The 21,988-nt window shown below is 45.1% G+C and overlaps 1 protein-coding gene across 4 annotated transcripts in view; it reads right to left on the reverse strand.

Moving 5' to 3' along the window:
* Positions 1–3,330: 3,330 nt before the first annotated feature.
* SLC2A9 (solute carrier family 2 member 9) overlaps positions 3,331–21,988 on the reverse strand; it is a 232,815-nt gene continuing 214,157 nt past the window's right edge. For 3 of the 4 annotated variants that reach the window (XM_061420818.1, XM_061420816.1, XM_061420817.1), the window contains one exon: positions 3,331–6,802. In XM_061420818.1, coding sequence (XP_061276802.1) covers positions 6,569–6,802 — 234 coding nt within the window. In that variant the 3' untranslated portion in view covers positions 3,331–6,568. The remainder of the gene's footprint in view (positions 6,803–21,988) is intronic. The other variant, XM_061420819.1, reaches the window with a different exon arrangement.

The raw sequence follows: 21,988 nt of genomic DNA on the forward strand, positions 1-21,988 counted from the left end.
GGCATGGCTTCACGTTCCAAGAGTTTGCACTACACTTATCACCACGGCATTTGTTTTTGTGGCATATATCTCCTTCCCCTTGAATGTCAGTTTCATTATAGTTGGAAATTGTTTTCTGCACCCTCATTATCCCCAGCACCTGGGACACTGCAGGACAGAGTAAGTGCCCTGTGTATTAAAAGTGGTGAGGCACTATCTTATAGGCAATGGTGGCCAGTTTTGTGACCTTGGGCAAGTTGCTAAGGTCTGAGTCTTAGCTTCTTCTGGGTTACAGTCAGGACAATAATACCTGGAGATCCAGCTTGACTTCAGGCATCTCCAAGGAGGCCTCAAGGAGATGCCTTGAAGGGTAAGGTTTTTGAAGACTCACCATGGTCTGACTTTCAGCCTTAAAGATGAAATCTTCTTATACCTGAGATTTAGTTGGACCAGGAATAACTCATTCCTACTATTCTCACAAGAGACTGATATATAAGCCAGGAATGGCGATTTACTAATTTGTGCTATGAAAAACAGAATTACTGAGAAAAATCAGAGTTCAAATTGGTTTCAGCATTTTGCTGGAAGTCAAATTATAATGTGAAGCCTGTCAGGGCATTATGGAATGAGAAAAGGGGGCATGAGTCAATTGGTCTAAATATTTGTCATTTCTGGCATCTGGCTTTGAGAATTATGTATTCATTTCCAAAATCAGGAGGACTGGACAGGCTGGTCTATAAGTCAGGGCATTCTTATCTTTGAGGAGACTGATGGTCTCTGCCCTGTGATGATTCAAGTTTTGTTTTCAGGCTTTCACAGCTGATCATCATCACCTTATGAGAGACAGAGCTTGCCTTGGACTCTGCGAGTTTTAGTTTTATCTTTTAAACTTTTCCATCTTCTGGTTTGCTGGGGTCTCCCTCCTCGATTCTAAGCAGCTCTGAGAAAGTTGTCAATTAGATTGCGCTACTCGCTGCCTGCTACTTCTGAGTTGAGCATCTGAGCGACTCATCATCTGTGGCCATAGTGGTTGACTAGGGACATGAATGTGAGCTGAGTAGCTGAGTAGCGCAATCAAAATCTTTTTGTTTGCTATCTGGACACTGGGGAACGGCAGACTATTTGCAAAGCTGGCCACAATAACCCCTCCCATCCCCTGTGCCCCTTTGCAATGTGACTTTAGCTACCTCCCATGAAGAGGTGGAGTCTAGTTCCCCTCCTCTTGAGTTTGGGCTGGTCCCACGAGTTGCTTTGCTCAGTCAAAGAGATGCTTTTTGAGTTCTGAACCTCAGCCTCTAGAGGCTTTGCAGATTCTGTTCTCAATCTTGGAATCCTGTTGCCTTGTGAGCAAGCCAGGCTGCAGCTGCTTTGAGATTAAAACACTTGATGCAGACAGAGATGATGGAGAGAGAAGCCCAGACATCCCAGATATTCTGGCTATCTCAGCTGAGGCCCCTGACACATGAATCAGCCCATCTGAGACCAACCAGCCTCCTGCTGACACCCTCTGACTACAAATGCCTGGTCAGCTCCAGAAGATGCCACATGGATTCAAAGAACTACCCAGCTGATCCCCACCTGACCTGCTGACCCACACAACCGTGAGCAGAAGAATGGCTGTTCCTTTAGGTCACCAATTTTTGTGGTGTTTTGTTCCATAGCACTAGAAATATGATTTTTTTCCTCCCATTGGCGACCAAGCTGAGAAGGTGCAAGGCTGGGGTACAGGAGGCTGCTATACTGAGAAACTCAGAAGCAGAGACCAGCAGAGTAGAGAGATGACAGGAATGGAACCATGAATGGTATTATTTGAGTCCCTGAATCCAGGCAAGACTTAAGTTGGCTGCCTTACTAGCTTCCCTGTTGAGCAAAAGAAAAACGTTGTGCTTTAGTTTTTAACTTAGTATGAGCTAGGACTGTCACCTGCAAATTAAGCAGTCCTAACTGATACACATTCATTGGCTGGGTATGTTGTTTGCTTGCTGTTGTTGTTTTAGTCGCTAAGCCATGTCTGACTCTTTGTGACCCCATGGACTGTAGCCCGCCAACTCCTCTGTCCGTAGGATTCTCCAGGCAAGAATACTGGAGTGGGTTGCCATTTCCTCCTTCAGGGGATCTTTACGACCCAGGGATCAAACTGTACCTCCTGCATTGGCAGGTGGATTTTTTACCTCTGAGCCACTGGGGCTTCCAGGTTTCAGCCAAATTTTACTGTCCTAATGACTTCTGGTATCTTTTAAATATGTCAAAGTTCCTTGATTAAACAAAACCTCATTCACAATCTGTTCATCCACCAGCTCTCTCTTTATTACTCATTGTGGTGCAAGGGACTGTGGCTACTACTAGGGATTTAGCAGGTAACCAGGTGGTGCTGGTGGAAAAGAACCTGCCTGCCAATGCAGGAGATGCGAGTGACGTGGGTTCAGTCCCTGGGTTGGGAAGATCCCCTTGATTAAGAAGTAGCAACCCACTCCGGTATTATTGCCTGGAGAATCCCATGGACAGAGGAGACTGGCGGGCTACGGTCTACAGGGTCAAAGAGTTGGACACGACTGAAGTGAAGCATTCTTCTTCCTCATGACACATTGGGTGTCCCCAGGGTCCACTTCAGGCTGTTTAGTTAGAACTGGGTTAAATCACAAGAAGGTAAAGAAACGGGCATTATAAGCACATGCACAACCTACCCCACAGTTTTGTTGTGAGAACCAAAGGGGATAATGTGTGTGAAAACATCTACCATTGTTCCAGCATAAAAATATTTATTTTTATTTTTGTTCATGGGATGAAACCACAAGCCCATTTCTGAAGGATCTGATCCCATCACTGAAAATACTTTCATGTAGCTGTTCTTTTTTACTTCTAAATCTTACTCAGAATGCAACATTCTCAGTTTGGCAAAGAGTAGGGTAGTGAATAGCGGAGATGTGTCTGCTCTAAATTCAAGAGGCATACAGTCCTGGAATTCCTGCAGGTCTGGGCTTCCAACACACTTCTGAAATACAGCTTCCGTCTTTTCACCACCCACACTTCCTGCTGAGAACCCAAGTTTTTTTTTTCCTTTCCTTTGCCTTTATTACTTCCAAGCTCCAGTTCTTGGCTGAGACAAACTGCGGTCCCCAAATGCTGTGATTTAATGAGAGGAAATTTACTTGACTTACTGTACAAATTTGCCAGGGGAAGTCATTCTGATAAAGATAATTACATCCACATCTTAGTGTAAATTACAGCAAATGTTTGAAACTCTGAGCAGCTGCTGAGTCCTGTCACTCAACACGACCTCCCTCCTTTGGGGCACACAACCAGCTAATGAAGTCCAGTGGAAGAAAAATGAGAAGTCTGATAATAGCCATCTGATCGACCCAAGTTCCATCATTTATTCAGTTGAGAAGTAGTATCAGAATAGATTGTTGCCTGTGTAGACTGAAGTCTAACAGCCATAGATGGAAGCCGTTGGGGAGGGCTTGGTTCCAGGCGTATTTAGGAGGTGGACTTGGTGCCACAGTCATGATTTTTCAGTCTAGACCAAAACTAGTGACCAGCCTCATCTCCTGCTCTTATCCTCACATCCCCCTTATTTGGTCACACCAATAGTTTGCTTTTCTCTGAATATGCCATTTACTAGTTTACTCCCATGCCATTGGCCCTTTTGTTTCAAACACCTTCTTCCCATCTTCTCAGTCTGATGAAAGCCTAATCTTCATCTGACATGCAGCTCACATGCTTTCATTCAAAAGAATCTGTCTTAATCACCCTAAGCTACAGTCATTCTGTCCTCAGGGCTCCCATCACATCTTCTTCACAACTATGTCATGGCATTTAGTCATTCAGTCAATATGTAATGAGCAGTTACCAAGAAGATGGGATCCTGAGGTGAATCAGTTATTTTCTTGTATGCTTCCAGAGTCAAGTAGGGGAGATATTCAAGTTAAAAAAAAGACCACCACAATTCTAATGCAGTGATTCATCATGAGAAACACCAGGCTGGATGAATCACAAGCTGGAATCGAGATTGCCGGGAGAAATAGCAATAACCTCAGATATGCAGATGACACCACCCTTATGGCAGAAAGTGAAGAACTAAAGAGCCTCTTGAGGAAAGTGAAAGAGGAGAGTGAAAAAGCTGGCTTAAAGCTCAACATTCAGAAAACTAAGATCATGGTATTAGGTCCCATCACTTCATGGCAAATAGATGGGGAAACAGTAGAAACAGTGGCTGACTTTATTTTTGGGGGGCTCCAAAATCACTCCAGATAGTGAGTGAAGCCATGAAATTAAAAGACAATCACTCCTTGGCAGGAAAGTTATGACCAACCTAGACAGCATATTAAAAAGCAGAGACATCACTTTGCCAACAAAGGTCCATCTAGTCAAGGCTATGGTTTTTCCAGTGGTCATGCATGGATGTGAGAGTTGGACTATAAAGAAAGCTGAGCACTGAAGAATTCATGCTTTTGAAGTGTGGTGTTGGAGAAGACTTGAGATTCCCTTGGACTGCAAGGAGATCCAACCAGTCCATCCTAAAAGAGATCAGTCCTGAGTATTCATTTGAAGGACTGATGTTGAAGCTGAAACTCCAATACTTTGGCCACCTGATGTGAAGAACTGACTTATGTGAAAGACCCTGATGCTGGGAAAAATTAAAGGTAGGAGGAGAAGGGGACAACAGAGGATTAGATGGTTGGATGGTATCACTGACTCAATGGACATGAGTTTGAGTAAACTCCAGGAGTTGGTGATGGATAGGGAGGCCTGGTGTGCTGTAGTCCATGGGGTCACAAAGAGTTGGACACGACTGAATGACTGTACTGAACTGAATCCTCAAGGAAGCTAGATTGGGCTTACACAAATGATGATATTAGCACATTATAAGGGAAAGCCCTGGAGTGCAGGTGCTTATTAAGCTTCTGCTTGTGTCACATTTTCTGATATCTCAGTGCATGGCCAAATCCAGACTCAGTACAGTAGGGAATTATACAAGAGCATGCATACTGGGAGGCCTGATTCACTGGGTTGATAATTCCACAAGCCACCACAGACAAGTAGATGTCAGGTGGTCACAGTAGAAGGGATGAGGGATACATATTAAAGTAATTGTTCTGGAGACAAGGGGCTGGGGCCAAATTCCTGAGGTCCCTAGTACAGTGATAGGGGCACTAACCTTGGCTGGGTTTGGAGCTGGAAGAACTCCAAGGGTTTGGATCAAATTAAATGAATCCAGTAATATGTACTTCATAGGTTATCTCCAGCACTGTAAGCAACAATGTGAAAGTATTTCACAAGATTATAAAGAGGAAAAATTAGATCGTTAGGCAGAAATCCCAGATCAGCACCATAGACAGCTCCCAGACTACCTCAAAGCTGCATTAACTACATAACATGAATATGAATCCATGCTCCCTTAACACGGAGGCACCTGTGCCCTGGAGAAACAGATTGCTGACTGTCTAAATTATTGAGCTTGCTTCATATATTCTCATTTGCCTTGGGCTCTTTCCTGTCATGACCCAGATGAATTGAATTTGGGTTTAGACATGAGGAAGAGAAACCCCAGATAAGAGTAGCTTAAGCAAGAGAGAAATTTTGACTCTCACATGCAAAGGTTATTGCTAGACAGTTCAGGGCTATTACAGCAACTCTGTTCCATGAAGTCTAGACTCGGGACTCTTACTGCTCACTGCAGTGTATCCTTAGGGTGTGACCTTCAACATCGTGATCTAAGTGGCGGTCAGTGCTCCTGTAACTACGTCTACACTGTTTCATTTGCTCCTTCCTCCAATAAAAGCAATTCTTCTGGTGCTCACTGTGGACCAGAAGTAGACTAAAGGGTGTTACATGTGTGAAAGTGTAAGTCAGTAATCTTGAAATCCTGAGATGAGTATCATTCTTAACACTGTCCTTTTCAATTGAATGGAGTTCCATTTGTGGTCCTGCTTCTTTCAGCTTCTGGAGGTTACTTCTCACATCTGCCTCTCCAGGTCTTCTATATTGATCCCCTTTATGCCCGCTGTGAGCACATCTGATACTCAGAAAAGATGTTTTGGGAGCCTCCCAGGGATGGCCTGGGAGAGATAGGACCTGGAGGGTGGTGGGTTGGGAGCAGCTTCTCCTGAGTCTGAGATCCATAAAGTAGAGTCAAAGATTGGAAAAGGGCATTGATTAGGAGGCATGAAAACCTTCATCCGGGATCACAGCCAAGGGTCCCTGAAAGCTTCAGGATCCAGGCTGAGGGCAGCTCAAGGCTACTACTGTTAGAGCTGGGACTGGAAGCCCTTTGAGTCCTCTGTCAGACCAGATCGCTGACCTTTGAGAAAGCATTCAAATGCTGTGTCCCCAATTTCATTTTGAAACCATGGGCTAAGTCGTGAAGAAGGCAGGGCATGGATCTCTACAGAAGAATACTGGGTCCACTGAAAGGGCGAATCCAACTGCCAGAAGACTTTGGGGGATTCAGCTGTGAAGAAATCCCAAATGGGTTGCAATGTTAGATTAGCAAAGGCTTATTTTTAAATATTTCATCAGGCTAAACTTGCAGGGGACTCTCTGGTATTAAAATGGTGAGCCTGTCCATTCAGACAACACTGTTTTTGATTCAGTTCTCCAGTGCAGAGGAGGAGTCTGGTTCAAGCTGTATGTTCATCTTATCATCAGTTACTGCTGAGTCAGTTTTCCCCTCTGGTGGGTATGCCTTGTTCCTTTTGATGAATGCCTGGCTGATTTCTGCATGGGTTCTGTTTTTGGTCTCAGGCAGGACAAAATACAAATAGAGAGCACCTGCGAAGCAGATTGCAGCAAAAACCAGGAAACAGTAGGTGTCCAGACTTTGCTGTGGAAAGGCAGAGACAAAAAGGCATCAGAAAGACAATCGTAGACTGGCTGCAAACCATCTTTGGGCTTATTTTTAAAAAAATAGTTTCCCATCCCTGGATCAACATTTCTGGATTAAGCACAGCATGTGTGAGGCTCTCCTCTACAGGCCAAGGTGCCTTACAAATGTCTACCTGAGACGTTCTCACATGAGGCGCACACGAATCAGCTTTAAACCCTGGCAAAGATGAGGAAGTGGCAGTTTTTATTTATTTTGAAAACAAGGCATATAAAAATGAATCATCATGGGGACTTCCCCGGGTAAGTCCAGTGGCTAAGACTCTGAGCTCCCAATGCAGGGAGCCCAGGTTCCATCCCCGGTCAGCGAACTAGATCTCAGCTGCTGCAACTAAGGATTCCTCATCTGGCAACAAAGATCAAAGATCCTGCATGCTGCAACTAAGACCTGGCATAGCCAAATAAATAAATAAATATTAAAAAAATTAATCATCACGAAAGCAAAATGTGATGCTTGCTGAATGTTATCCTACGTTCATATTTACCATCAGCCACATTCCGCCTTCCAACCCCCCGCTACTATACGCATGAGAAAAGTGTGATGTCAAAAGGGAAGTGAAATTCCCCAGTTGATAAGAAAATTACAGAGGACAGGCTAGGTCAAGATAACACCATTTTTTCTAATATGCAAAAGATGTAGTTCACTGATTGCTATCCTGATACAGCTTCACACAAATAAGAGAGACTAGAAAAAAGAGAAATGTTGAATGTAATCACCCAACAGTACTTTATATATCCTGATTATAGCCCTTAATGCTTGGACTGGAATGACCCTGGCTACTGTGCTAGACCTTGAGCTTCTTCATGACTTGGTCACCCCTAGGGCTTCTGTGTCTCTCCAGTGCCTGGCTCGTAGTAGTTGATCAATAAATGTTTGTTAAATAAAAGACTTTATAGGTTCCAGTTGTCAGGGCAAAGGCTTTTTCATTCTACAAATGTCTGTTGATTAAAAGATAACACTGTCTTTGAATGATACTTCACAATCAGCAATATCATGATTTTAGTCAATTACACACTACTCTTTGATTTGACAAACACTTGATTTTGACACATGACATAGTGTTGAAGGGCTTGATCTCTGGATCACCTCCTAGACCCACCATTTACTGACTCTGAGGCTTTTGGTGCCTCAGTTTCCAAAGCTGTAAAATAAGGATAACAATGGGAGTTGAAGGCTGTTGAAAGGATTAAATGAGACATTCTCTGTAGAAGTCATAGAGCAGTTCTGGATGGCATAAACATTCCACACCTCGGAGGGCTTGTCTAGAAGGGTGTGTGCCTTCCACTTGTCCACAGAGATTCCAGGAACAGAATAGAGAAGAGAAAGCATGGGCTCTGCAGTCAGCTGGGTGGGATTCAAATCCTGACTCCATCATTTACGCAAGATGTCAACACTGAAGATGTGCCATTTAAGATAGAACTTCAAAGCAGTGATTGAAGTTTCTTCATTTATAACACAGTCTATACCACATGCTGCTTTGAAGATGAAATGAGATATATCCACCTTGCCTTTCAACATCTCCACTTGTATGCTGAATGGCCATCTTGACTTACTGGGTCTCAGTAGAGCCCCTAAACCTGTTCCTCCTCTGGTCTTCCTCATCTCAGTTGATGGCACCTCCATCCTTCCATTTGCTTAGACCATCTAAACACTTTTTCTCTCTCACACCTACATCTGATGCATCAGGAAATCATGTCATCTCTACCCTGATGTATATTCTGAATATGAGCACTTGTTACCACTTATACAGCTACCATTTTGGTTCAAGTTATCATCATCTCTGGGCTTCCCTGGTGGCTCAGTGGTAAAGAATCTGTCTGCAATGCAGGAGATGCAGGTTTGATCCCTAGGTCTGGAAGATGCCCTGGAGGAGGGCATGGCGACCCAGTCTAGTATTCTTGCCTGGAAAATCCCATGGACAGAGGACCCTGGCGGGGTATAGTCCATGGATTCACAAAGAGTTAGACATGATTGAAGTGACTGAGCATGCACACACATCATCGTCTCTGGGTCAGATTGTTAGTAGAACTTCTCAATGGAGTTCTCTACTTCTCTGGTGTCCCCACTTAATATTATCCTCAAGAGAGAAGCCACAGTGTTCTGTGAAGCAAAAGACAGAGTGTGGGGACTTCCCTGGTGGTCCAGTGGTTAGGAATCTGCCTTGCAGTGCAGAGGATGTGGTTTCCAGCCCTGGACGGGGAACTAAGATCCCACATGCTGCAGAGCAACTAAACCCATGCACTGCAACTACTGAACAACAACTAGAAAGTGTGTGCACCACGGCAGAAAGATCCCATGTGCTGCAACTAAGGACCCGATGCAGCCAAGTAAAGAAAGAAAGAAATATTTAAAAAAGACAGAGCATGCCACTCCTCTGCTCCAGACACATCATGACATCCCAAGTCATGCGAGCAAAGCCCAAGTCCTTACCATGGCCTCTAAGCCCGGCCACCACTCAGCACCCTGACTTCTCTGACCTCCCTCTCTCATGCCGTTTCTCTGCTCCCACTACACCGCCTTCATGATACTCCTCCGGTATCCTGCCTCAGGACCTTTGCACCTGCTCTTCCCTTTCCCTGGAATAATCTTCATATGTCTGCACATCTCACTTCTCTTCATCTCAGCTTTCTTTCTGAGAAGTTCTTCCAGTTACTGCTTCTAAAGGGCTTCCCCAGCTCTCCACTTACCCTTTTTCACTGCTTACCAAATCACTCTCCACTCCCCAGGAGGATCCTTCATTAACCCTCTCCCCCACCAGGAGGTGAGCTGCTGGAAGACAGGCGTTGTTATTTTTCTTGTGTTTTCAGAACCTGGGAGACCACTTGACACATAGTAGGTGCTCCAGAAGTGTTCACGGGGTGTACAGACACACTGAGGCTCAGAGCGGCTCCCTGCCTACCCTGGCCACATGTGGAGATGCCTGGGACCTCTCAGAGCTGTCAACTGCAGAGCTGTCATCGGCTTGGCTTCCTTTCTCACAAGACCCAAAGGGTGGAGCCAGGATTTTTCTCACCATGCCACAGAATTGAGCCAAGAAACTTCTGGTACTGCGGGCACCTTGGGAAGGAACACTGCCCACCTTGTGACTCTCGGAAGCCAAGTTGATGGGAAGGCCAGGTGAGCAGGCCCACTTCCAGGGCACAGGCTCTGCCCCACTGACCCTCAGAGGAAAAGTCTGGCCGGGTCACCCTTATGGGGGGTGGAACTTGTGGCAGACATGCGTGCCCCACAGAATCCCCCAATTCTAGAGCTGGCTCTGCAGACACCTGCTCCTGAATGAGAAGCATCATTAGGAGGGTGTTGGGAGGTGGTTAGAGACCAGAGAGGAGAGAAGAGAATGGGATAGATAGGTATCTCCTCTGCCGGGTTGGTGGAGCTGGAGCTTTTCCACAGATGCACAATTCCCACCTCGGGAAAATAGATGGGTCCCTTTTTACAGATGGGGAAATCAAGGCAGAGGGAGGTCATCCTGCCTGTCCAGGGTGACATAGACAGCATAGCTCTGCGCGCGCCCACACACACACACACACACAAGCTCAGTCATGTCTGGTTCTTTGTGACCCTATGGAGTGAAGCCAGCCAGGCTCCTCTGTCCATGGAATTTTCCAGGCTAGAATACTGGAGTGGGTTGCCATTTCCTTCTTCAGGGGATCTTCCGGACCCACAGATAGAACCTGTATCTCCTGCACTGGCAGGCGAATTCTTGACTAATGAGCTACCCTGGGAAATCTGATCTAACAGCAGGATTGTTGATTTAACATTGATCTAATGTTCCCACCCACCCTATGGCATGTGTGTTGTTTTTCGGATAAGAAAACTGAGAGGGATGCAGTTATGGGTGCAGGTTCTGGACCCAAGAGACAAAGCCGATTCAAACCTGTCCATCTGTCCCCCCAGCCAGTGTTCTTCACACTGTGCTCACAGTCTAGAAAGTAAGGATGGGGTAGAAGACGAGGAGAGACCTGGCTAATGAGTCAATGAGAAAAACCCCAACTGTACAGCACAGGGAACTCTACTCAGTGCTCTGTGGTGACCTAAATGGGAAGGGAATCTGCAAAAGAGGGAATATATATACATGTACAGCTGATTCATTCTGCCGTACAGTAGAAGCTAACACAATGTTGTAATGCAACTATACTTCAATAAAAATTAATTAAATAAAGAAAAGAAAGCAGTCCTCAAAAACAACAACAAAAATAAGCTCGAGAAAGTCAATGAGAAAAAGAAGGCTTGGGCCATGCGAAGCCCAGAGGTTCCTTCAGGAAGTCAGGGCCAGCACTGGAGAGGGCAGGAGGAGACCTGGATGGATGGGGAGCAGAATGCCTGGGAGCTGGAAGTTCACCCTGGTCCTGGCAGCTGAAGGACCTTCGTCGGCATCTGCCCTAAATAATTTCCTGCCAGCAGTCATGCGGCAACCTGGCATTATTGCAAGCTGCGGCTGCATTTAATCTGGGAAGAGAAATGCACTTATTACGCACCTCCTGGGTGTCAGTAATATTACAGACATTATCTCATCTGATCCCTGTAGCTCACACTGTGATAGAGCCATTTATCTTTCCTTCTTTTTTTTTTTTTTTAACAAAAGATGACACTGAGGATTAGAGAGCTTCTGAAACATGTCCAAGGCCTTGCAGGGGTCCATGAGAGTCAGGACTCACACTGAAGTGGGCCCACTTGGGAGCTCAGACTCTCTCCATTACCTCTGAGGCCTCCCTTGCTGGGGTGTGTGTGTGTGTGTGTGTGTGTGTGTGTGTTTTGGGGAGGTGAGTGGATTATATGTTACTGGGATCCTTTGGTGTTTACTAACAGCACTTGTGAAACCGATCTTCCTAACCTTCTCTTAGGTGAGAAAGTGAGGATCAGAAAGGGCAAGTGATTTGCCTGTAGTTCTCCAGCTGGTGTCTGGAGTTGAATCCGGTTTAACCTGATCTGGTACTTCCCAGGTGGCTCAGATGGCAAAGAATCCACATGCCAATGCAGGAGATGCAGGTTGGATCACTAAGTTTGGAAGATCCTCTGGAGAAGGAAATGGCAACCCACTGCAGTATTCTTGCCTGGACAACTCCATGGACAGAGGAGCCTGGCAGGCTACAGTCCATGGGGTCACAAAAAGTTGGACACGACTGAGTGACTGACACTTTTCCCTTTGACTTGATCTGGAGGCCACTGTCTCGCTTCCATTCCTGCCTCCCTTGGGCAAATTGATTCAGTGCAGCAGGTCTGGCAAAGTACTGTCAGAAAATGTATGTGTCACTCTCCCCGTCTCCTCTCTCCCTTTACAACAACTCAGAAATTCACCTTCTGCCCAGCTGCTCCTGAGAAGTTACTCAACCCCTCCTAAGTATGGATGGTGTGGGAGGGTCTGTCCAGTGTCCTCTGAACTCGGAGATTTTAGGCAGGACATCTGTAGTGAGAAGGACCCTGCCTAAGAAGCCACAGACCTCGCTCAATTCTGGATCAGACTCCAGCAAATATGCAGCTCATCACTGATGCTAGGGAGTGCCACAATCCATCTGGGCTTTATTTCCCCCATCAGTAAAATGGACATAATCATATTGGAGGTTTTCTGTGAAACACTTTCACATTCACAAACCTTGGTTCATAAATTAAAAAAAAACCTGACTACTCCAAAATCAAGGACATTTGTTCATAAAAAGCTACCATATAGAGATGTTTCTTTGGGACATTAATTAGTCCACCTTCTTGGTCTGCTGGCTTTCCATATAAAGTCACTATTTCTTGACCCAACAAAACAAACAAACAAAAGGTACCATACAAAGAGTACAAAAGCCACAAATGGGGAAGTATTGTGATACGTAATGAACAAATAATTTATACCCTGAATTAAAAAAAAACAAAAACAAAACTCTTTCTGAGTCAATAAGAAAATGATGACCTTAATAGGAAAAAGGGCAGAATTTATGGACGAGCATTTCACAGGAGAGGAAATACAAATGGCAAACACACTTGTGAAAAGGTGCTCATTGTTCTTAGTAATTCAGAATAATATGAATTAAAATCATAACTTTTTTATACCATTTCACACTAACAGATTGGCAAGAATGTGAAGTCTGACAATGACACTACCAAGTGTTGATGAGAAACATGAATGTTCATACCCATGCAAACACAATTGAGACTGTGAATAGCCACAGCTTCTTTGGAGCACCGCTGGGCATGAGCAAGTCAAGGCGAGTTGTGTTCATCCTACGACCTCGCAATGACACTCAGAGTGGATCTGTCCTAGTGAAACAGAGCGAGACCTTATGGTCCTTCCCCTCATGTCCTCTGCAGACCTTCTGTCTATGGAAAACTTTAGTCAAAGAATAAGTTTAATCAGAGAAATGAGAACATGCAGAAACAAAGGGAAATGGTCAAAGGAGACCAAATAATAATTTAGTTATTAAGCATAGTCAAGGACCTTTAGAGCCTCAAGGGCTATAGACAATATTCTAAGCCATATCCTGTGAGCTGTCTTATAGATACTGAAACCCTCACAAGGTGGAGAAATTAACTACATGATGACCAGACTATAACTGTGACATAAGCTGCAGCTATTCTGAGAATTGGCCTCAAGGAAATGGAAACCAACTGACCCTGGAACTGAACGTTAACTCTACCTAAAACAATCAAGATGACTGTCAGAGCTGACTGTACTGTTTTTTCATGTGGCCTACAAAGGCTTTTATCCCCTACTTGTCATGGGGGGAGTTGGTCTTTGGAAAGATGGCTGCCCTCCCCCTCAAGTTGCTGGCATCTAAAATTCAGCAAACTTTCCTTTCTACCAACCTGGCCTGTTCATTGGCTTTTGAGCAGTGATCAACCAGACCGCCCCTCTCCATGCCCCGCCCTTTTGGTAACACTAGAGGTGCACTCTTTGACTTTCTATTAATTAAAAGTACAGTTCTTCCATTCCACTAGCCACGTGCAGGTCTGCAGGAGTCACATGGCTGGTGTCTCCTGCACTGCATAGCGGATGTCAACGTTCCTGTCAGCATGAAACTCTTGTGCGTTGTTCCAGGATGCTCATGATAGCACTATTTCTAGAGCAAGGAAATGGGAACAATGACAGTGCTCATGGGAAAGGGAAGGGATAAACATATTGGGATACATCATTCAAAGGATTCTTAGAGCAGTAAAAAGCAATGACCTGTAGCTGGGCGTATGACACAGATGGCACTCAACAGTACACGGCACAGAAAATACCTTCAGATAATTCTCTTTGTACAACTATAAAACCAGGAAGAGCAAAACACTAGTTTGTTAGGGCCACACTCATAAAGAAGTCAAACCCTGAAGAAAACCTGGAGAATAATTAGCACAAAATCCCTGCTAGCGATTAGAGAGAGGCACCCAGGGGATTAGGCTTCCCTGGTGGCTCAGTAGTAAAGAAACCGCCTCCCAATGCCAGAAACACAGGTTCGATCCCTGATGCAGGAAGATCCCCTGAAGAAGAAAATGACAACCCACTCTTGTGTTCTTGCTGGGAGAACCCCATGGACAGAGGAGCCTGGCATGCTACAGTCCATGGGGTTGCAAAGAGTCAGACACAACTTAGCGACTGAACAACAATAGAACTCAGGGATTGAAATGGCTTACATTGGCTAAATACACTGATTTTCCCCTGATACTTTTACATATAATGCATCCTATAATTATAATAATAAATTTTTCTCTTTGTGTATATGAATGAAAAATATTGCATATCAGTAAACAAAGGATATTGCAGCGATCAAGTCATCATGTGAGAGCTGCTCTGATGGTGAGCCGAGAAGGAACTCTGGACAGAAACATAATGCCTCCTGCCATTGAATCATCAGACACTGTAGTCACCCCCCAACAGTACACCCAGGATGAGAAAACACAGGGTATTGGCCCCAGAAAGATAAGGTGCACATCAAAGGAATGATTTCAGTGAGCCCAGACTCTTGCATCTTCCCATATATAGAAGAGTGCTAAGTTCCTTAACTTGAGATATCTAGTTTTCTTTAATTCATAGCAATCTTTGGGTGTTCTGACTACTGGTCTTTGTTACAAAACTCCTATATACCCTAGTTCCCCCTGCTGCCTCTTTGGAACAGCATCTCAGAGTGATTTGAGATGCTGAAGTCCTCAGTTTTGCCCACCAAATAAAACATAGCTCTCATCTTTTAGGTTGCACATTCTTTTTCAGCTGACATGTATATGATGTATTTCATACTCTTTTGCGTATGATGCGTTTCATAACATAATTTAAAAATATAAAGTGTTAGTCGCTCAGTCGTGTCTGACTCAACTACAACCCCGTGGATTTTAGCCCTCCAGGCTCCTCTGTCCATGGGATTGTCCGGCAAGAATACTGGCATGGGTTGCCATTCCTTCTCCAGGGGATCTTCCCAACTCAGGGATCAAACTCAGGTCTCCCTCATTGCAGACAGATTCTTTACCACCTGAGCCAACCAGGGAAGCCCATATTTATATTGTGTAATTGAAATAATCTAAACCCAAAATTAATTCACTCATGGTGAACAAGTATCAAAAGGAATTTTACCAAAAGGAAGTGCTAAAGCTCAAGTCAGATGCAAGCACTTTAATTAAAAAAAGTCTTCCAAGATGCAGAGCTCACCCTCCTAGGTGGTTCAGCTAAGGACAAGTCTGGAAGTGGAAGGAGGATGCTCGGGGTCTCCTGGGAACCTCAGAGGGAACAAGAGTAGTAGACACAGTAGAACCTCATCAGGTGTAGGTGCTTGGCCCTCTTATCCAGGGAAGCTTCCAACTTACAAAAAATAAGCTATAGTCACATAGCTTTCTCTAAATATACCTTTTGTGTTATTACAAATGACCATGAAAATGTTTCATAGTCTTTAATATGGAGAAAAATATTTTCTTTTGAGAATACACTCTACCACCAAATTACACTAAAAATGTAAGGCAATTGTGGCAAAGTGCTACTTTTAGGAAAAGATCCGTGAGAGCAAAGAGAAATCTCAGCTTTCTCCTCCGGTTTATCAGGATGGTGTGAATACATAGCAGCTCTTTAAAACTGCCTGCTTTCCTGAACAAGGAAGATAGATATGAAGTAAATGTGCAGGGAACAAGGTTGTGAGCTCTGACAGGTTAGTCCTGGATTCCTTTGTGTATCAGCCTTGTCGTGTGTGGCTAGAGGAGGGCATGGGCACTGCCTAGAAATCTCATCACAGCCACATGCTCTAGAGGCAACAAAATGATAGTCTGGTGTAATTCTGGGTCCACTTTAGAAGTAGCCATCAATCAGATGATCAAAAGCAAAAGATGTTATGAGTTAGAATGAAAAATTCCTGCAATAGTGGCTCTATCCTCCAGAAGAACTGACCAGAACTCTTCCTTCCTTTACTTAGAAACCTTCCCTTCCTCTTTCACAGTAGGTCCAAGCACGTCCACAAACCCTTCTGAGCATATTCTACTGTTTGCAAGTTGGTGGCATCCCAAATCTCCCTGAGGACAGAAGACACATGTCACCACTCTCTGGGTACCAGGAACGCATCACAGTGTCTGGTGTGGGCTCTTTTCACAGGTGAGTTAATCATAGTGTGTTTAGAACAGTGCCCGGCATCCAGTGTAATGTGAGTGTCAGCTCCCCTCTCTCTGTGGGCTCTGCACAATGTAGAAGAGGATGTCTGAGGCTGGACCACATCAGGTAGAAAAGTGAAAGTCATTCGTGACATCTTCTATCCTCTTAGCACATTCTCCCAAAAGTCCTAGTGTGTTTCTTTCTCTCAACCGCTCCTCTATCTAGCCTCCCCTTGACATCTCCACTCTGGGAGTTGAGCCCAGGGGTTGGCAAACTCTTCCTGTAAAGAGCCATCCAGTCTCTATCAGAACCTCTCAGCTCCGCTTTTGTGGGAACGCAATGGGCATCGATGAAGCACACATGAATGTGCTTGGCTGTGTTCCAATAAAACTTTATTTACAAAACAACTGTCCTTCCTTCACATTGGTTCTTGGCCACTCCCACCTCCCACCATACTTCCTGCTGTCTCTGTACCTCTTCCTCCAACTTTTCAGCTCCTCACCTGGTATCCAAGCCCAGCCTGGGTTGTAAGTTCCATGATGGCAGAATCCATGTCCCCGGCTCTCCATTGTACCCCCAGCCTGAGGCAGTGCCCAGCTCATTGTAAACATTTTCTTAATATAAATATGTTGAATGAGAGGATAAAAGAATGACATGGGGGGACTTTTATGGAAATGCATGAAGGTATGAAAGGGGGTCCAAGTTAGATTTTCATAAGGCAAGAAAAGCATAATTCTTCTGCTTAGTATCCACCCCCACCCGTGTAACTGGAACATTGGCTAATTGGTGATTTACAGTGAGCTCTTGGAGGCCTGGAACACCATTTAAGAACTGATAGGAAGCCAGGTGCCTTACACTTGTAACTCCAATTCCGCAAAGAGCTTTAAAAGATCAGGCTGTTCTACTTTAATAGCAGAGTGGACCTGAAACCCGAGGATGCTTCCAGGGAAGCTAGAAGAGGGAGCAGGGATCTTAGGAGTGATTAACTTCTCTGCTGTGGGTTGTGGCTTCAAAGTCACTGGCATGTATTCAGTTAGGGTCTTGGTGGTGCTTTCCAGGAAGCTTTGAGGTAGACACAGCCCCGTGGCTGCCTGATGGGTAGCATTTCAATTCAACAAGCTCCCCTGGAAGCCACATTAACAACCCTGCTGACATGTCCACTCTCAGCCATGCCCTCATCCCTGGCGTGTCTGCTCTTCATCCACCTGCTCTCAGAACCAGCACTGCCATGCTGCCACCCGCCCAAGACAGACACTGGAAATCACCTTTGACTACTTCCTCCGTCTCTGCCTGTCTTTGCTATAACACAAAGTTTTGATGACTTTACCCTGAAACATGTTTTCTCTTTCTTAAAAAGCATACGACTTTTGACAAATATCATATGGCAGTCCTTACATGTGGAATCTAAAAAGAAATGATACAAACAAACTTACAAAGCAGAAAGAGACTCACAGACTTAGAGAATGAGCTTATGATTGCTGAGAGGAAGTGTCTGGGGGGAGAGACAGTTAGGAAGTTTGGGATGGACATGTGCACACTGCTATATTTAAAATGGGTAAACAGTAAGGACCTACTGTACAGCACATGGACCTCTGCTCAGTGTTATGTGGCAGCCTGGATGGGAGGGGAGTTTGGGGGAGAATGGGTACATGTATATGTGTGGCTAAGTCCCTTCACTGTTCAACTGCAACTATCACAATATTGTTAATTGTCTGTACCTCAGCAGAACGTTTAAATTAAAAATAAAAAATGTACAACTTTTTATCAAGAAAGAATTTGCATATAGTAACTTGCCCAAAGCTTAAGTGCACTGTTGTTTAATCACTAGGTCGTGTCTGACTCTTTGCAACCCCATGGTCTGTAGCCTGCCAGGCTCCTCTGTCCATGGGATTTCCCAGGCAAGAATAATGGATTTGGTTACCATTTCCATCTCTAAGGGTTCTTCCCAACCCAAGAATTGAACCCACATCTCCTGCATTCACAGGTGGATTCTTTACCACTGAACCACCAGGGAAGTCCCTGTTAAATGCATAGTTCAATGTGTTTGAAGAAAAGTATGCCCAGGTGTAACCAACACCTCTCTTAAGAGGCAGAACACCTCTATTACTCCAGAAATTTCCTTGTGCCATTTTCTAGTCAATTCCCCCCCAAGCCCACCCTTACTGAGCAACACAATTCTGATTTCTATGACCTTAGCATCCATTTCTCCTGCCCCTGCCCTGAATCTAGTTCCCAGCAGGCAGCTGAAGAAGCATTTTAAAAGCACAAAATGGATCATGTCTTAAAATCATGAAGTGGCTTCCTAGAGTCCTTCGGATAAACCCCAAATCCCTCCCGTGCTTTCAATGCCTTGAGGGATTTGGCCTCAGCTCCCTGTTCTCCCTCAGAATGACCTGCAATCCTCTCCTTTCCTCAGATGCTCCATGCCTGCTCAAGGCTTCTGCCAACATCTTCTTCTATCTCCCTGCCAGGCATCGCCTCCCTCCCCCTGCTCTGCGCATGCGCTTCCTCAGTCTTAGCTTGAGTGGCCCTTACACTGGTCAGCCCAGTTAAGCCCTTCATTTTACATCCTCCCGTGAAACTACACACTTCCCATGAGTCACGTCTGTTCTTCCTGAAATGTCAGGGCAGCTTGAGCCTCACTGTTCACTTCCCTGTCTCTAGGTCTCAGTATAAAGCTGGCACCCACAGGGGCTGAGTGGGTGAAAGACGCTCTCTCCCTGGGAGGTGTACCTGGCCCATCCAGAGAGGCTGGGGGCAGCTTTGCTTCCTCTTGAAGCCCACCATCCCAGATCAGCATCAGCTTTCCTCCTTGCTTTGCATAGGCATTTGGGACATGACCTAATATTTTCCAAGTTGAAAAGAATCATCTTCTCCCCTCCAGATTTTGTTGAACTCAAAAGGAATTTAACTCCAGTGGAATCCAGCAGGCATACATTTGCATGCAATTTTCTTCCAACCAGAAAATACTGATGCTAACGGCAGAGGCCAAGTCATCTGGAGGCATTTACAACCGATGACCCAAGGGACCCAAGGATGCTGACCACAGCAAAAGTTCAGAGGAGAAGGCAGTCTAGTAATCTCCTTAGGGATCAAGGGAGCCTGGCCCAGTCCATCTAGAACACTTTGCAGGAGAGGAGATGCCGGGAGCCAGTGTGAGGAACTCTGCCCGTGGCAAAGGTCATGAGGAAGGAGGCTCGGCATATGCAAAGGCGGGATCGAGCCTCAGGAGTCCCCCTGGAAATTCTTGAGCATCTACCCCCAAACCCATAGTCTGCCTACTTCACTGCTTTGTGCTCTCACCTACACCTCTGACTTTACTGGGGGCTGTCCCCCACCACCATCTCTCTCTCTGAAAAACAGTTAACTTACAGCTCCAGTTAATAAAAATTCCTGGGCGTGACAAGTGTTTTAGTTCACAAACTCCTTTGGGAGTTCTCTAGCCTGCCTGAATAGGTTCTTCCGGCCACATGGGATTGTTCAGAGCCTCCCAACTGTGAGAGGCATGAGATGTTCTAAACTGTCTAAATACAGATTCCTTTGAGCGGTTAAAAGATTGATTAGAAATTGTATTGGTGAAAGGTTTTTCACTTGTTGGGCCAATGTTTGCTGCTAAGTTTCCATATCCCTTACCTACTGTGTCCCTGGGAGTGTATTGATTAATATAATTGGTGTATAGGAATGTAAGTAGTAGCTTTAATGTTTGTAACCTTGGACCCTTGAGTTAATTCTTTTCTTGTTATAGCCCACCACACCTTTGCCCTATAGGAATGCAACTTTATCTAGTGCTTTCGGAGGGTGGTGCCTGACTTTAGAATAATCACCTTTAGAGAAAAATAAGTTTTCTGAAGAAAGGATCATAAAATGTTAACAGGTCTCCTGGCCAGAAGATGATGTAAGTCACCTAAACTTTTGCATATGATAAGTTTGCAGGAAGAAACCCTGGCTTACCGCTGACTCTACCCCTTCCCCCATTATACCCTATGCACAACTTAAGGTATAAAAACTACTTTGGAAAATAAAGTGCGGGCCTTGTTCACCGAAGCTTGGTCTCCCCATGTTGTTCTTTCTCTCACCTTCTGGCTGAATTCCCATCTGGAGTGTGGAGGCTCATCAAGCCTACTAATTTTGCCTGGGCTTCTAAGATCTGACCAGGGAAGGCTTAGTGTCTCCTCTCCTTCGGGAGAACGGGAGGACGCCTGTGCCCACGTAGGTGACGCAAATTCCTTGTCTTGGAATTTTATTGGCTTTCCACGTAAACCAAGTTATTCAGCCTCTTTTTTTCACTGAATTTCTTCGCTGAGCTATCCTTATTTAACCACTCTTTATATGTTTAATTCTATCGTATCCCGAGCGCCGAAGCCATCTCCCCTTCAAATTCCCTGGATCCACTGGGGCTGGACCCCGGCAAAGAGAGAAAGAGAAAGGAGGGGGAGAAGGCAAGCTTTGGGAGGCCATGTGTCCCAACAGCTCAGCTAGTAAGGGATGGTGCAAGTTTCTGGGGTTTATCATGGTTGATCTTTCTGTCCTGTCTCCTCTTTCCAGGTAATCCTAAGATCTCACAACAGGAAACAGCCTTCCCACAGTGATCTTGACAGCAACTGTCCCTTAGCATCTGTGGGTAGACACTGTGCTGAAGCCTTGACTTTGTCTCTTATTCTTTAGAGAGCCCCTGCTGCAAAAGTGGGGGCAATTCTCTTGTTTTATAAACATGAAAATTATGGCTTGGAGGGCAACCAAAGTTGGACAAAGTTTGACCAGCCTGCTCTTTACCAAACTTTGTTGTTGTTTGGTCTCTGTCATCTCTGACTCTTGGTGATCCCATGGACTGCAGTGTGCCAGGCTTCCAAACTGGTGAGCTGCAAAGCCAGGATTCAAGGTCAGGTTGTCAGACCCCAACGTCTGTGGTTTCTTCTTGTTTCTCATTTGTACCTGGAGAGTGGCCAAGATGGTAGTGGCCAAGATGGTGTAGAAAGACCCTGAGCTCACCTCCTCTTAGGACGACACCAAAGCCATAACTATCTGCAGGGCAACTATCAATGCAAAAGCCTGGAACCTACAAGAAAAGATCTTCTACAACAAAGACATAAAGAAGGAACCACAATGAGATGGATAGGAGGGGTGAACTCATGATGTGAGTCTTTGTACCTAACATAGTACCTGGCACATAAGGGCAATGAGAACAACCACCCATCACAGCAGCTACCACTTATTAAGCCTTGAGTAGGAAATGGCTACCCATCCCAGTATTCTTGTCTGAAAAATCTGTGGACAGAGGAGCCTGACAGGCTACAGTCCATGGAGTCAGAGAGTTGGACACGACTGAGCGACTAAGCATGCATACGATTTGTATGTTGAAATTCTATCCCCCAGTACCTCAGAGGGACTGTATCTGGAGACAGGGTCTTTAGGAGGTGATAAGGGAAAATGAGGTCATATAGGCGGGCCCTGATCCATGGTGACTTGTTTTCTTTCAGTTCAGTTCAGTCACTCAGTTGTGTCCAACTCTTTGAGACCCCATGAATCGCAGCACAGCAGGCCTCCCTGTCTATCACCAACTCATGGAGTTCACTCAAACTCATGTCCATTGAGTCGGT

The sequence above is a fragment of the Bos javanicus genome, chromosome 6 (genome assembly GCF_032452875.1).
Source record: "Bos javanicus breed banteng chromosome 6, ARS-OSU_banteng_1.0, whole genome shotgun sequence".
Lineage (NCBI taxonomy): Eukaryota > Metazoa > Chordata > Mammalia > Artiodactyla > Bovidae > Bos > Bos javanicus.